Source organism: Melanotaenia boesemani, chromosome 11, assembly GCF_017639745.1.
Source record: "Melanotaenia boesemani isolate fMelBoe1 chromosome 11, fMelBoe1.pri, whole genome shotgun sequence".
Lineage (NCBI taxonomy): Eukaryota > Metazoa > Chordata > Actinopteri > Atheriniformes > Melanotaeniidae > Melanotaenia > Melanotaenia boesemani.
In genome coordinates, this window is record NC_055692.1 from 20,515,463 (window position 1) to 20,532,184 (window position 16,722).

The 16,722-nt window shown below is 38.4% G+C and overlaps 2 protein-coding genes across 3 annotated transcripts; both read left to right on the forward strand.

The window, feature by feature from the left end:
- Nucleotides 1-1,737: 1,737 nt before the first annotated feature.
- Nucleotides 1,738-3,886, forward strand: LOC121649016 (arrestin domain-containing protein 3-like). Its single transcript, XM_041999550.1, has 5 exons — nucleotides 1,738-1,993; nucleotides 2,481-2,536; nucleotides 2,608-2,704; nucleotides 3,339-3,595; nucleotides 3,692-3,886. The coding sequence occupies exons 1-5, from the start codon at nucleotides 1,738-1,740 to the stop codon at nucleotides 3,884-3,886; spliced, it is 861 nt and encodes a 286-aa protein (XP_041855484.1).
- An 8,331-nt stretch (nucleotides 3,887-12,217) lies between these two features.
- LOC121649160 (arrestin domain-containing protein 3-like) lies at nucleotides 12,218-16,069 on the forward strand. 2 transcript variants are annotated; one of them, XM_041999770.1, is made up of 7 exons: nucleotides 12,218-12,576; nucleotides 12,984-13,025; nucleotides 13,458-13,518; nucleotides 13,947-14,097; nucleotides 14,468-14,564; nucleotides 14,644-14,900; nucleotides 15,680-16,069. In XM_041999770.1, exons 1-7 carry the CDS (start codon nucleotides 12,315-12,317, stop codon nucleotides 15,941-15,943), a joined length of 1,134 nt encoding a protein of 377 aa, XP_041855704.1. In that variant the 5' UTR covers nucleotides 12,218-12,314; the 3' UTR covers nucleotides 15,944-16,069. The 2 variants fall into 2 exon arrangements, with proteins under 2 accessions (XP_041855704.1, XP_041855705.1); XM_041999771.1 differs by having other exon boundaries at nucleotides 15,753-15,955.
- Nucleotides 16,070-16,722: the final 653 nt, after the last annotated feature.

The following is a 16,722-nucleotide window of genomic DNA, read 5'->3' on the forward strand; positions in this document are numbered from 1 at the left end:
CATGCCAATTATGTTTGTTAGAAATCATACTACTTGCAGTAAAGACTTAATTTTCAGAATATATATATATATATATATATATATATATATATGGATATAATTACAATTTGATTGACCTTTATTTCTAATTTCTTTTAAAACCCTCCATGTTTTATCATTATTATTTCTGTTATTTTCTAATAATTTACTGTAATACTTTTTTTAATTTACTGTTTCACATCTCTATCTACTTGTGAGTATATTTTTTATATTTCTTGTGTTTGTTTTCAGCCTCCACTGTTCTTTAGACCGTTGGTCATCCAAGGCTTGTCTCTGTGTTTCATTTTACCCATTGTATTCAACAAGTGGCTATTTTATGATATAAATTGATAATATAAATATAAAAGTCCTCATATACATTGTCAATATTATCAACATAAATTTTACTCCAATCTTGAGTTTCCAAAATATTTTTTTCTCCACAAACTACAAATAACTTCTTATTACTTGACCTGAATGTTTCAGACAATTTCTCTTTAACTATTTCAATGTTCCAATAACACAACTTATAATGATGTTTTTTGTATTTTTAGTAGTTATTTTCTCAGTAACACTTTCCATAACATTTTCAGTTTCAAAAGACATATTTTCTAGGACTTGACTTTGATAATCTGACCTAATATACAAAGCAACCCCACTGCCTCTCTTCTTAGACCTGTTTGTAGTATACAATCATAAAAAGGAAACCAAGGGGTATATATATACATATATATATATATATATATATATATATATATCAAACCAGGTGTACTAATTAACAGGAAGCAAAAAACAGAATACTAAAGGGAAAGAACTACAAAATAAAACAAAAAAATAGAACTAAAAGACTACAAAAACTTAAATGAAAAATCACATATGACAAACATGATGATATAATAGTGTTCCATTTGGAAATACCTAGTGTATACAGTTGTTAGAAAAATTAATCTTTAGACTTTTCTTCACACCAGGTGATATTATCTTATATAGGAATGTTTAAATTAAGTTATGAATAGTTTTTTTTGAGGTATGCATGATGGGCTGGTACATTCTTCAGGTACAAAGAGCCAAAATTATTTATTTGACACAGAGTATGTTAAATAATGTTAGAATCTAAGAAATTGTCATTTTGTTGCAACATTTTATATTTTTCTTTAAAGAAAACGAAAGCTAGAGTAATCACATGAGGATGAATAGTTTTGTATATGCTAAAGTGCATTCAAGTTTCCATACCGTCATCTTTAAGTACATCTAGTATGTGTGATAAACTTCCTGGAAAAATACACTCAAATTTTCCAGGAAGGTGTTTAACATACGTGATACCAGCCAATGATACGCGTGAAAGGTTTTAGACACACCCACTCTTAAGAAAACATTGACGAGTGCTGCCAGCATGCATTACTACATACAAACACTTGGAATTATATAATTTAGTAAACTGAATTTAAATTATTTTAACAATAAATTTCATTTTAATAGATTTGTGTTTTTCCCTCAAAGAAAAGTTTTCTGTTAAGCATCTATTGTATGGTTTCTTTACAGTAGTTTAATAATGAGGTTTTTTTTTTTTTTTTAAAGTAACATGGGTTAATTATTAAAACCAGTGCATGGGTTAATTATTAAAACCAGTGTGGCATCTCTACACTTTATTTAGCATATAAATCCTCTGTCATCATCTCACCTGGTACTTCTTGTGTTTGTTGTATTGGACAGAAGACCATGGAAAACAATGTGAAAAAGTTTTCAGTGGAATATAATCCCATTAACAGAAGTAATGTTTTCAGCAGTGGTGATTATATCAGTGGGCAAATTACACTGGAACTGGCAAAAGAGTGCAAAATACAATCACTCTGTGTAAAGCTGAAGGGAAAAGCTAAAGTCTTATGGACTGAGAATTATGGAAAAACTGTTGTAGTATACCAAAAAAAGGAGAAGTACTTCAGTATTGAACAATTTGTCCTCCAAGGAGAAAAGGGTAAACAGTCTATGAATTATTCAATATAGAAACCTGCTGTATATTTTATTAATGTCATCAGAATTTGTGTTATATTGTTTGTATCTCTCTAACAGTGTTTTTCTTCCATTTCACCAGAATAGTTATTATTGGGGGTAATTTTTCACCAGCAGAAACTACCTGTTTAAAATTGGTTTTATTTCCATCCTCATTATTTGAACTTAAACAACATAAAACAATATAATCTAGCATGAGTTTTAATGGTAACATTTACCCATTCAGACAGATAGAAAACAAGCAAAAACCAGATATATTGTAAACTATCCTACTGATCCTTTATTTTTTTTTAACTTTATCTTCAAAACAATTTTACAATTTAAAAGAGGAAATGGTAGAGGTAAAAAAAAAAGAAGTCATTTGTTTTATTTAGGATTTTATGTAAAGTTATCTTATGTAAGTTATCTATTAATTGTATCCTCTATAAATTAACTTCTTGATTACTTTGTAGGGACGAATGTTATTGGTCAGGGCTACCATACCTATCCATTCACCTTTCAGATCCCAGCAGAGTAAGTTTTCTTTAAAACTATGTTTTTCAATATCATAAATGTAATGAGTTTGCAATTTGCTTCCAGACTCCTCAGCAGATTCTTGTTGATAAGAAGATGAAGCTCTTCACTTTGGGAGAAATAACCATGGATGTAAATATTCCACAAACAGGCTTCCACCAAGGTAATGTTAGATTCTGTGTGATCTTACTTTACTCTGCAGTACAAATGATTTTTACAGGGGCTTGTGATAACAGATAAACTCCTTAACAGCAGGTGAGCTATGTATGGCTCAAAGTCCCTTTCCTTATGAAACATTTTTATGTTCTAGAGATAAGATAATAACAAACGAGGGATGGAGGAAAAATAATGACAGCTATACTTTAAATAGCTACCATGTTGGACCTTTAAAGCACACCAAGCAATTTAAAAATGCATTTGGAAATCAATTGCTGGTTAAAATGTTGGCATAAGATAACAGTGAAAAATGTTAAATAAACCGGTAATAAAATATTCACTAATGAGTGTTCTGTTTAAAAGCTGTTCATAATGGGTCTTGGAAACCTGATATTGGACCTTAGTTTGGTATTTAATTGCAGGATATTCAACAGTTATTATTTGACAATGTAACAAAATACATCATGCATCCTCAAGCTTTAGAATATGTCTGCAAAATATGCTGTAAACTGCAGAGCTAAGTTTTCTGCTGTTATTTACAGTTTATAAATTGCATTTTTTCAGCGTAGAACACGATTGACACTAAATCGCACTGCTGCCATCCAGAAAGTACAACTCATGTGTGATGCTCTGTTTTCCAGGTGAAGGTATAAAGGTTGTGGCTTACATTCAGAACAAATCATCTCGTGAGATTAAGCCCAAGTACTATTTGTATCAGAAGAACAGCTACTTCGCCAAAGGGAAGAGGAAAGTAGAAACAAAAGATATTCTGAAAGAGGTGGGCGAAGTCATCCCATCCCATGCAGGTCATACTGTCACCAGGATCATCACCATCCCTCCCACCACATGCATGTCCATCTTAAACTGCAATATCATCAAAGCAGAGTACAAACTCAGGGTGAGTATTCTTATTCCCAGCAGTATAGGTTTGCATCTCTAAACTAGCAGGGTTGCATAGTCATCAAGCTAACTACTGCCTGCTTCTCCATCACAGGTCTATCTTGATGTCAAGTATGCTGCTGACCCAGAAGTCAAGTTCAACATCGCAATCCTTCCCACTTTAGAGGGGTCTGATGAAGAGCAGCCACCGCCCTACAATGGATCTGAAGCTTTCATGGCTGGAGAGAGCAGCTTCCTACAAAACCCAACAAACTATGACTCATCTGCTCCACCAAGTTATATGTCATAAAGGATGTACCCCTCCTTGAGTGGTTATGATGGAAAGTTCTAAAAACTGAAATCTGAATTGGACTGGGCACAGGGCTCTTTCTTGATTCTTAGTATGATCTCCATCAAGCTACTGACAGCACTGCAAGTTTTATCAAAATATTTTTGACAACTATAAGAATCTTAAGAGTACGAATGAAGGAATACATTTTTTAAGGTCTAAAACTCTAATTTGAACAAACTCTAAGTCACTAACAAGGATGATACACTGAGCCTGTAACCTAGTGTCACAGAAAACAGTGACAGAAAATAGACCAATAGAAAATGTGTATTATTGATAGGTTCGGCATTACTGGGATGATTTGACAGAAACTTAATTTCCAAATTTGATCTCATGACATACTTAAATCTTGCAACTACTTAATATAATCTCCTACAGCATGGGTTCTTAAACTATTCCATGCCAAGGCCCACCAAACAGCATTAGCTTCTAGCTGGAGACTAATGAGAGCAAAGAATCTATACTTACTTTAGTTTACTATAAATTTTAATTTGTACATTATTTATGTCAATGTAAGACATAAATGTTCAAGTCCCAGAGAGCTTGAAAATCAAATGTGTGTATTTTTTTTTCTTTGAGTTCCTCTGGGTGTGATTTTTCCTCTGCGATAAATAAAGTTATTTGTTTTTTTTAATGCCACCTGTCATCTACATTTATGACAAGGCACTTTAGCAGAGTTACTTTCAGAAAATAGTATTTTCATGTTTTCTGACACTATAATGGATGTAATATGTGATATATGCCAAAACAATCAATGTGCTCACTTTGCATCACAGATGTTTTGTTACCACTTTATCAACAAACATGCTCACTGCATTCCAATAAAACACTGTAATAAACCTACCATTAGCTGGATTTTTAGGTTTTATTGACAATAAAAGCAAAATTTATATAATAATAGACAAACTAATATAGCAGTTGTGGGTGTCTATCAGATGGCTTCTACAGAAATGACCACCTTAGCAAGTAAAAATGAAAACCCTTGTGATATACTCATTCTCTGCAGTAAAATTAGAAAGCACACAAAGCTTATTTATATATCACCTTTCATCCTTGAGGACTTTCCAAGGGTTTTACAAAGGTGAAGAAATAAAATTAATGTTTGAAAATGTTAAAATAAAACTACATTAAGGGTAGAAATACATTAAGAGAATTGCATCAAAATTTGTGAACAATGCACAATAAGTACCCAGGCACGAGAAAAGAAAAGAGTTTTTATTTTAATTTTTAAGTATTTAGAGATGGGGCAAAAATGTGGAATATAGTTCAGCTTTTAACACCATCCTTCCCCACGGTCTCATGAGGAAACTGCTGAACCTAGGACTACCTCCTTTCACATGTCTCTGGATTAAGAACTTTTTGTCAGGACACCCACAGAAGGTCAGGATTGGTCCCCACACCTCTGCACCCCTCACACTTAGCACCGGTTCCCCTCAAGGCTGTGTGCTGAGCCCCCTGTTTTTCATTCTCTACACCTCAGACTGCACCCCAATCCACACCAGCAACACCTTCATTAAATATGCGGACGACACCACAGTGGCAGGTTGCATCACAGGTGGTGATGAGCCCCCTTATCGGGCTGAGGTGCAACAGCTGACTGTGTGGTGTAGAGACAACAACTTGCTCCTGAACACATCCAAGACAAAGGCGCTAATTCTAGAGTTCACAGAGAACAGAACAGACATTCAGCCTATCCTCATTGGTGGGACCTGTGTGGAAAGGGTCAGTGATTTCCACTTTCTGGGAGTCCACATTGAGGAGAAACTAAACTAGAACAAGAACACTACACAGATGACAAAAAAGGCATAAAAAAGCTCCACTTCCTGAGAATCTTCAGGAAAAACAACATCTGAATGAGGCTGCTTGTGTCTTTTTACCGCTCCAGCATGGAGAGCATCCTCACATACTGCCTCTGTACATGGTTTGCCAGTTGCACAGTGGCAAACAGGAAAAAACTCCAGAGGGTGACCCAAACGACCAAGAAGGTCATTGGGTGCCCTCTACCGACACTGGAGGGCCTGCATGGTTGCTACTGCCTTAGGAGAGCCAGTACCATTATGAAGGACTCTTACCACCTGGGCCACTTCCTGTTTGGCAGATGGTACAGGGCCATCGAAACCAGGACTAACAGACTGAAAAACAGCTCCTTTCCAACTGCTGTCATAAACGTAATATATATATATATATATATATATATATATATACAACCCTATATATATATATATATATATATATATATATATATATATGTATATATATGTGGTCTGAATCTCTTCCTTTGGCCAGCCCCTCCATGGGATGTACCACCAACAGATAACTGAAGTGGCTAATATCAAGAAATCCTACCAATGGCTAGAAAGGGCTGGAATGAAAGACAACACAGAGGCACTGATCATAGCTGCACAGGAGCAGGCCTTGAGCACCAGAGCAATAAAGGCCCAGATCTACCATACAAGACAAGACCCCAGGTGCAGACTGTGCAAAGAGGCCCCTGAGACAATCCAGCACATAACTGCAGGGTGTAAGATGCTGGCAGGCAAAGCTTACAAGGAGTGTCACAACCAAGTGGCTGGTATAGTGTACAGGAACATCTGTGCGGAGTACAGACTGGAAGCCCCGAGGTCAAGGTGGGAAACACCTCCGAAGGTGATAGAGAATAATCGAGCTAAGATCCTGTGGGACTTCCACATCCAGACCGACAAAATGGTAATGGCAAACCAGCAGGACATTGTGGTGATGGACAAACAGCAGAGGAAGGCCATTGTGGTTGACATCGCAATACCAAGCGATTGCAACATCACAAAAAAGGAACATGAGAAACTGGAGAAATACCAAGACCTGAAAGAAGAACTTGAGAAGGGCTGGAAAGTGAAGGCAACAGTGGTGCCCATGGTCATCGGAGCACTTGGGGCAGTAACCCCCAAACTGTGGCTACAGGAGATCCGAAGACAAATCTCACACATCTCGGTCCAGAAGAGTGCAGTCCTAGGAACAGCAAAGATACTGCGCAGAACCCTCAAGCTCCCAGACCTCTGGTAGAGGACCCGAGCTTGGATGGATGAGAGACCACCCACAGAGGGCGAGGGGAAAATTATATATATATATATATATATATATATATATATATATATATATATATATATATATATATTTTTTTTTATATATGTGTGGTTTTATGCAACCTTTTGTTTGTATAGTATTTATTGTTTGCACTTAAAGGCCTGCATCTTACTTTTTGTTGTACCTGTTGCAATGACATTAAAGTGAACCTGAATCTGCTCCATCTGCAGCATAGTAGCAAAATGCATTTTCATCTAGTTTAGACCTGATTCATGGTTCTGCCTTCCAACTGTCCCTTTGGCTAGGTTCACACTGCAGGGCGTAATGCTCAATCCGGATTTTTTTGTGAAATCAGATTTTTTGAGAGTTCATTCACATTTCCAATTAAATGCGACTTGTATGTGATCTCATGTATGAACCTTATGCACACCACAAGTGTCCCGCATGTGTAGAAGACACGACCACGTGACTGTGAGAGTGTGTGTGACGTCTTCGCTCAGCGGAGAGTTATGTTGTGATTTTAAAGTTATTGTCCAACAGTAGCCAGCACATTTTGAATTACATCGTTTTAAAGAGGAGAATACAAAAGAGGAGAGCCAGATTTATGGCCATGGCATTTTGTGGAGCAGTGGCAGCAACGTCTGTACAGAGAAACATGTGGGTACGAAGTTGCAGCCAGGAGTGGCAAGAGAGTGATGTGAGGGTCTTTACAAATAAGAGTTTATAAACAATGCCGTGTATGACTTGTAGGTCAGATTAATGCGACCTGGTCGTTCAGACTAAAGTCACATGGCAAAAGATCAAATAAGTATCGGATTTAGGACCACATATCCAAGTGGCCTGGGTCGCATTTGAAAAAAATCGGATCTGTGTCGTCCAGACTGTTATGAAAAAGTCAGATACAGGTCGCACAGGAGCCAAAAACAAAAATTGGATTTGGGTCACTTAAGCCTGCAGTGTGAACCTTCAGAGTTCTGCTTTGGTTGTATTCTACAAGAAGATCAGAAATGTATCATGGCCCTATATTAAAGGTCCCATATTATACACTTTATTCCCAATCTGAGACCATTCATTAATATCTAAATGAAATATTTCCGCCATGGTATGGACAAATCGACCCTCAGTTTGAGTGCAGCGGCTTCTCTTCACCTCCCTCTTTTTAGCAGCTTCAGAAATGTGCCGTTTATGGTGGGCGGAACCCTGGTGGAGCAGCTCAGCTGTTGGCTCCGCCCATCGCATCGCCCGTCATGAGGTGATTGACAGGTTAGGCCTTAGCGGTAACTAGACGCTGATTACAGCGTAGTGAAGGATAAACAAACGCCGGAACACCGGAACCCATTCCTGAAGCCCCCATTACCGACCCAAACCGCGACGCACGGAGAACACAGCTAGCTACGCTCATCAATCTGATGCACAATGGCACCGGATACAAACAGTAGAAACAGTGACTTGGCTACATTTACAACAGTGCTAATATATTTTCAAGCTATCAGACTAATAAGGCCGAAACGATAAAATAACTGCCAGCTCTTACCTCTCCAGCTGTGTCACGGACAGTTGGTATTGAACCTGGTTTCAGCTTCAAACGGTTGGCGAAGCCTGCTTTCCATGCCCCCATGTTGTGGAAACAGTCCTCTTTGAAATGCTGGCCACAGACATGCAAAACCTTTGGAAGTTTTCCGGGTACATTTCCTCCAAAAATAAAATTAATCCACTCAGTCCTCGTGGGTTCAGTGGATGGAAGTAAAAAAACGTTTTCGTGTTCATTTATGCAGCCACAAACAGAACAGTGCTTCTGTCGCTTAGCCATGTCCGCTAACGAGGGTTGCCGAAGAGGGAAAAACACTGGGCGCTAGGTGATTTTTAGAGGGCGGGCTTTGAGAGCCGGTAAGCGGGTCCATCGCTCTGTGGGGAGTGGTTATTGTCCCTTATGACGTCTTAACGTACAGGCTTTCAAACTCGCTCAATTCAGCGCTTACTTCCCTAGAGGTGGAGCAGGGGGGAGAGAGAGCGCCTGAAAGAGTTTCACACTTACGGGTCTCCTACACATGCGGGGGGACCAGCATGACTGTTCCAAAACCATTAAAAAGTGAATTTTGCATAATATGGGACCTTTAATGATCGATTTGTAAACAAAGAGCAAAACTTTAAAGCTCATTCGCTGATTGGTAGCTGGTGTAAATTTAAAAAAATATTGGTAAGGTGCTTAGTTTTCCTGGTAGAAAATATACATATGGAAAGGATTTTAAAGCATTACAAAACAATACATGGTAATCATAGGCCACATTCAAACTGGCAAATGTGGGGAAGTGTGGCAATCTTTTTCTGCTTTTTAGTTCTTCGTAGTTTCTTTCTGTAATATTTAGCCATTCACACAGGTAGCATAAACAGGTAATAGCCAGAATAGGCTGTTGGTAAACTCTATCTGCTTGACTCTTTAGTTCCTCTTTAACATCAAAAACTATTTAACTGGGAACCAAGAGTGCTTTAAGAAGACATAATGTGCAGCAGAGGTTTAACTGAGCATGCAGGCAGGCCAGCCAGTAAGGAGTTGCAGTAGTCAATCGGTGAAATGACCAGAGCCTGGACCAGGAGCTGTGCCGTGTGTTTACAATGACAGCAAGATTCCTGGTAGAAGAAGATTGAGGATTTACCAGTGGATCTGGCAAGCTGTAGGGAATCAGTAACTGACAGGAGAGCAGTTTCAGTAGAGTGGCCTTGCCTAAAGCCAGATTAATATGGATCAAACAGGTTGTTGTCTTGGAGGAACTGTGAGACCTGACTGAAGACTGCAAGCTCTAGTAGTTTAGACATGAATGGAAGCAGTGAGACCCGCCGGTAGTTTTCAACCTGGGTGACATGAGGAAGGAAGACAGAGAATTTAACCAGGAAGTGGTCTGAGAGGTGCTGCGGGGTGACGGACAGGTTGGCTGTGGAGCAGTTTCTGGTCAGCACCAAGTCAAGAGTATTGCCAGTTTTGTGTGTTGGAGGAGTCTGTACCAGTTTGAGATTGAAAGAGTAGATGAGAGCCAGAAAGGCAGTTGCCTGTGGTTTGCCAATGTGAATGTTCATGTCTCCCATGACAATTAGCGGTGTGCCATCATCAGGAATGTCAGAGAGAATCATGTCCATTTCAGAGACAAACTCAGCTATACTGTCACCCGGAGGGCAGTAAATGACCAGAATGTATGCAGTGATGGGTGTAGAGACCTTGAATGCGTGATACTCAAGTGATGAGCAGTTAGCCAAAGGACGGAGAGAGGTAAAGTTCCACTTTTTAGAAATAAGAATGCCCGTTCCACCTCTTCGTCCAGCTGAGTGAGGTGTTTGGGTAAATTCTGCATTGACAGAAAGGGCAGCTGGTGTGGTTGTGTTTTCTGGACGGATCCAGGTTTCAGTCAAGGCTAGGACCTGAATGTCTGAGAGATTTATCAATGAACTGATAAACTCTGTTTTGTTCACTGCGAACTGACAGAGACCAAAGGTAACAGAGGATGTGGCCGACGTGCATGCCATTGGAAAGGACAGGTTTTGTGGATTGCGGTGTCTATGGGTGACACGTCTTGGTCTGTACCCATATCTGACAGGGATGGGTTTGAAGCACATTGTGCGTTGATTTAGTAGTGAGGAGGTTTTAGCTCGTGCCCTTGCTCGGTGGACTTGAGCAGGTAGACTCGCAGGTCTTTACCCTTTGTGGTCTTAACCCGACCTGGGCTGACACAATGGCTGACGCTTCAGCGCACCATGTGTGGTAAAGTACCTGGAGCTGACACAGGTGAGCTCACTTTGCTTGATTGCAACCAGCTGAAACCGCCTCTATCTGCTTTTGTATCTACCATTTATTACCATGTGATACAAAAAAAATATTATAATAGGGTTTTCTGCTTCTGGGTATCTATTAGGGGACAGAACACAAGTATCAGATTTTAAGCAAAGATTATACCATAAATTGAAGCAAAATGTCTCGGAAACTTTATGTGACAAATATGCCACCTCGGGTTCTTATGGGTTAAATGGATAGATGAAAGGCCTTTTTTTTTTTTTTTATTGTTATTTGCATTTTCTTATTTTGCACCTTGGTCCTGGAATGCTGTCCAGGACACTTTAAAGCTCAGAGACTGGGACTCTTTTGATCAATTTAAAACTTTATTAAGAACTAATTTAACTGAAGTCTGTAAATGCTACTCGTAGATGCTTTTACTTGTTTTATAATTTCATTTAACTTTTTAATTGTGTGAGGTGTGTTGACTATAGACACTATAGTGTGCCCTCTTGGTCAAGTCACCCTCAAAAAACAACCAGTATTTTCAAAGTTACCAACATATTTCATTGTATTTTATTAGTTTTTTTATTTTTATTTTTTTTTTGTCATTTTTCCTTGTATTAATTTGCATTGAAATAATATATATTCTATAATACTATGGATATTACATGTCTATAATATTAATATATAATACAAATATACATATACATATACAATCAGGCTGTTAAGGGGGTCAAGTTTGTTTTCTTGAAAATATCCATTTCCCATGGTCTCCTAGAGACTTGCTGTCCTCCAAATACAGAAATATCCTAAATATGCTGTAAGCAGACGACAAAGCTAAGGTACGTTGACCCTCATCAACAATGCTTAAACTTAAACAATGATCTGATGCTGAAGAGCTTCTGTGGATGCAGCAAAACATTTCTCTGCCTGTGTCGCATCTCCCTGATTTTCAGTTTCAAGTGTTAAAACTTGTTAAACTTTGCCCCAGCCCATGCATTTATCTATAGTGCATTGAATTTATGCTCTTTATAGTATCTCACAGAAGTGAGTACACCCCTTGCATTTTTGCAAGTATCACATTATATCTTTCATGGGACAACACTATAGGAATTAAACTTTGATATTCTGTATGTCAAAGTTGAATTTCTATAGTGTTGTCCCATGAAAAGATATAATGAAATATTAGCAAAAATGTGAACACCTGTCAGGATTTAAGTGCTGATATTGTCAATGGTAAAATACCATTTGAATTATGTAACCTGGAACAAAAAGCAGACAACCTCAATCTGTCATCAGGGATCCACTGACGTCTATGTGCCTTCTCTGCTCTATGACTGAAAGTGATTTGAATGTAGTTTGATTATTTGCAACAACCCAGGCTTGACAACTGTTCTTTCTTTTTTCATGTTAGCAGACGAAAAACAACAGGTGTGATGCAAAAATGGGAGGATCCATTGCGAGCCATGAGACGGGGTTAGGGAAACACCCTCCCGTTGCAATAAGAACTAAGTGTTAGTTGCATCGGGTTTACTTTGGATTTTTTTCTCTGGTCGCGGCGCAACAATGTCGTCCACTGTGAAGAAGTTAGAAGTTACCTATAACCCGATTAACGAGCGCAATACCTTCACCAATGGAGACGTCGTTACCGGTCAAGTTACGCTAGAAGTGGCTAAAGACTGCCAAATAGACACGCTATACATTAAGTTTAAGGGGAAGGCGGAAGTTATGTGGACCGAGAGACATGGGAAGACTACCGTTGTTTACCACTCCAAAGATAAATATTTCAGCAACAAACAATACTTCGTGAAGGACAAAAACCTCAAGGGTTAATATTCTTTTTTTTTCTCTGTTTTGCTTGCGCGGAGTCGTTTTAAACGCAATGAGCAAGACCTTTTAAATGGTTGGAGAAGCTGCAGTGGATGATTTTATTTTTCTTAATTCATGTGCTTGGCTTATTGCATTGCTGACTAAAAAACTAAAACAAACAAAAAAAAAACAAAAAAAAAAACAAAACAAAACAAAACATTGACTCGCTGTACTCCTGCAAACTTATATTAAAAACAAACTAGGGACATTATGGAAAGTTGATCAGATGTCATAGTTGTAAGTCAGTGTTGTACAGATTTATAGTGTATTATTCCTTTAAGTAATGTTTTAAGTGATCAGTTGACTGGGAGAAAAAAGCTGCCAAGTTAAATTTGATTAAGTAGTGTGTTTCCTTTTCCTCCATAGATGACCAACAAACACTGCTGCTGACCAGGAACTCGGAAACATGTAAGTATTTCATGTCTCATCATGAAGTGGGGCTCATGTGTGATTTTCATAAAAGAAAATGGGATCTGTGCTGTCATTTACCTGACAGTAGTTATTTTTTCTGATTTGGTGAGCCTCAGTGCTTATTGACCCAAACAATCCCATTAGACAGCAGCAAAGTGCTGCAAGCTCGCATTTCCTGTCTGCTGCCAAACCACAACCCTCAGATATGGTCATAATTAGCTTGATGGAGATGTTTGTTGTTTTCCAGTCTTTATATCTTAAAATTTTCGTTACTTCTGATCCACTGCTAAGAGGTGGACACGTCTGATTTAAATATAAAGCATTAATTTAGAATCCTTACACTTTTTTTTTTTTTTATAATTCCATTTTATTTTATTTTTTTACGCACTTTACTAACACTTTTCAAACAGCTTCCTTTTTTTTCCCCAGACTCCAGTGTTGTGGCCCCAGGAATCCATGTCTACCCTTTCTCCTTTCAGATACCTTTTCAGTAAGAAAACACTTTTTTTATGCTTCAGCACATACTACATATTCATATGGCAATATGTAGAAAATCCTCAATATGTTTGTATTATTATTATTATTTGAAAAGCAAATAGTTTAGAATAAAGTGTTTAATATCTAATATACCTGAATTATGAAATATGGTCTAATCTTTGTTTAGTAGTAGTTACAGATCCTGCCTTGTGCTTGATGATCTTTGTGAGCCAAGCATAAGATCACATTTTATAGGAAGACATTATATAAGCAGAAAATCAGGAAATTTCAACAGATTTTTGTTGCCACTGTTTTTTTTTTTTTTTTTTTTTTTGACTAGCTTCCATCAGAATATTTAGAAAAAAGTGAAGCGCTTTATTTCATTGCATAAAGATGTGCATATTGATCACTTCCCTCTGGCTTTCTTGTCTTGTTCTTCAGGGAAATACCCTCCTCCTTTAAAGGAGCAGATGGTAAAATCGTGTACATATTGGAGACCAGGCTGGGCAGATCAATGAGGATTGACAAGAAAGAGACAACTACCATCAACTTTGTGTCCAAAGCAGACCTGAACTGTGTACCTGGGTTAATGGTATGCTTTCACATATGATCACTTCATTTGTAAATGCAGAGGGGGAAAAAAAGAGTAGGTGGAAGCAGAGGCTCCACCCACTGAGTTGTACCTGTACAAACATGTACCATGTCATGTGACATGAAACGTCTGCATCTAAGAAGCTCTTCCTGAACAATCGCAGGTTTAGAAATTTGCACAACAGCACTTAAAAAACTCTGGTTGGGATAATTTAATCATCTGATTGGCTCAAATGGTATAACCTTGTTTATGGTCCCGCTTAACAAGTAGCAGATACCGGACACCAGAGTTTTGCTTATTTTTTATTTTTATTTTTTTAAGAGAATTTATATTGTATTCATTAATTTGATTTAAGTCATTTGTGTTTCAGACCCCACTGCATGACTCTAAGGATAAGAAAATGAAACTTTTTACCTCAGGAAGTGTAGCCATGGATGTGAATCTTGAAAAGGCTGGTTTTTTCCAAGGTGAGATCCCTCAAAGTGAACTAGACACCCACTGGTCTAAAACCAAAGCTTGCTCTAACATTTCTGCTCTCTGTCACAGGAGAACAAATAAAGGTTATGACTTTAATTAAGAACGATTCATCTCGTGAGATCAAGCCCAAGTATTGCATATACAGAAAGCACAGCTTTTTTGCACGAGGGAAGAGAAGAGTCCATACTAAGGACCTCCTGAAGGAGGTGGGAGCCCCCATCCCTCCATCTGTTTCAGAAAAAGTCACCCAGCTCATCACCATTCCCCATGATGTGGAGCCCTCCATCCTCAGCTGCAACATCATCAAAGCAGAGTACAGGCTCAGGGTGAGTGTTTTAATAAATAAAATTTTATTTCCCAAACATTTAGCTTCAAAGTCCTTTGCATTTTTCCTCAGCATGCAACATTTTTCCCTTACACATGGAAAAGGGCAAAAACGACCTATTGATATCCAGTAAAGGATGAAAAATTGTACTAAAAACTCCAACGCAAACATACACGCCCTCCACACACAAAGTGCTTCTTGTTGAATTATAATATAAAACATTTTGAGTGAGCTGACATAAATGGAAAAAGAACTCTTAATAGCTTGTGCTTGCTTTTTTAATCATGCATTATGTGGCAGCACTGGAGATGGTTAAAAGGTATCTGGTATTTTATCTAATCACTGAGCAACTTTTAACCTCATGCTTACCAGAGTCAGTTGAATGCTTTTCACCTACCTTTCACCTTTGCACCTACCTTTCTCATTGCACGTATATTTGCTAAAAACATTGGTTATGCATGCACTATGTGAATTTACACTATGTGGCTCACTCTATATGAATGGATGAACACAAACTACAGATATGATAAGAGCAGTAAGTCAGGTGTGGAGAGAAAATCAACAATACTGAGGTAATGTTCTCTTGTAGCTTTGTCTGAAACATGGAAAGGAGCAGATTAACATGTATATACATACACCTAAAACAAGACTGAACAAGTTTATTTTCTGTCTTGTACAAGATAGCTATGATTTTTAAAAGCTCCAAATAATCAACCACTTTTTTATTATTATTTTGAGACGTGACAAGAAAGCAATGAAAAAGCTGTATTTTCTACACAGGTCTATCTTGATGTCAAGTATGCTTCAGATCCAGAGATCAAATTTGATATAGTCATCCTTCCACCCTCTTCAGTTCCTGCTGTGGCAGCACCACCTGCTGCCATTGGCTTTGGATTTGAACCATTTGGGAACCTAAACCCTCCAGTCTGGGGCTTTGGACCTTCACAACCACCAGCAGGAGCTCAACCCTTCAATACTCATCCTCCTCCTTATGGAGAGTATAACATGTACCCTCCTTTGAATCAGTTTGATGATAAATATTAGCAATGTGGCTGAGAAGATGTGTAGAAGTGAATAGATAAAATAAAGAGATTAAAAGTCTTTGTGAATTAGTCTTTTTGTCTTTTTTTTTATCATTGATAACTTGTAAATGTTAATTCTTTATGCTGTAAAATATTTTAATAAAGTATTCAGTTGAATTAGAATAAAAACATTGAATTAATTTTACTTTCATTTACCTTTTTTTATCAACCTATCCATATATATTTTTCTTGATACTAAATTAATATCTTATTGTATTATCGAAGAACGGTTATCATCTTGTTATAATTTGTCTTTCAGTAAGCAGCACAATAAAAACGCCTGCTTCTCTCATGGTTGTAAGGCACAAATTTAAGGTTACATTAGTTCTTGCTGGTTTATCGTTCTGCTAAAATATTTTTTAAATGTTCTGAAAAAACATGGGGTGCTTGGGGCTCGCTGTCCGCTGGTCCGCCTGGGGTGTCCCCCACGGGGCATGGTGGGTGGGTTGTGTGTGGCGTGACTGTGTGGTGGTGAGTGATTGTGGGTGCGGCACGGGGGAGGGTGTGAGTGTGGGGTTATGTGGGGTGCAGATTGGAGTAGGTGGGGAGTGGGCTGATAGCACCCTGGTTCCCGGGGTGTGCGGCTGGAACATCGGGGTGTGTGCTGGCCTACGCCGGGTGGCTGTCTGGGGGGGCCTGGTCCTCCTAGGCATGTTGCGGGCCCTCTGGGCCTTTGGGGGGTGGGGCGGCCGCCTCTGGGCTCCTGGGGCCCTAGGCCCTTCACTTGGGCTGCCCTGGGTG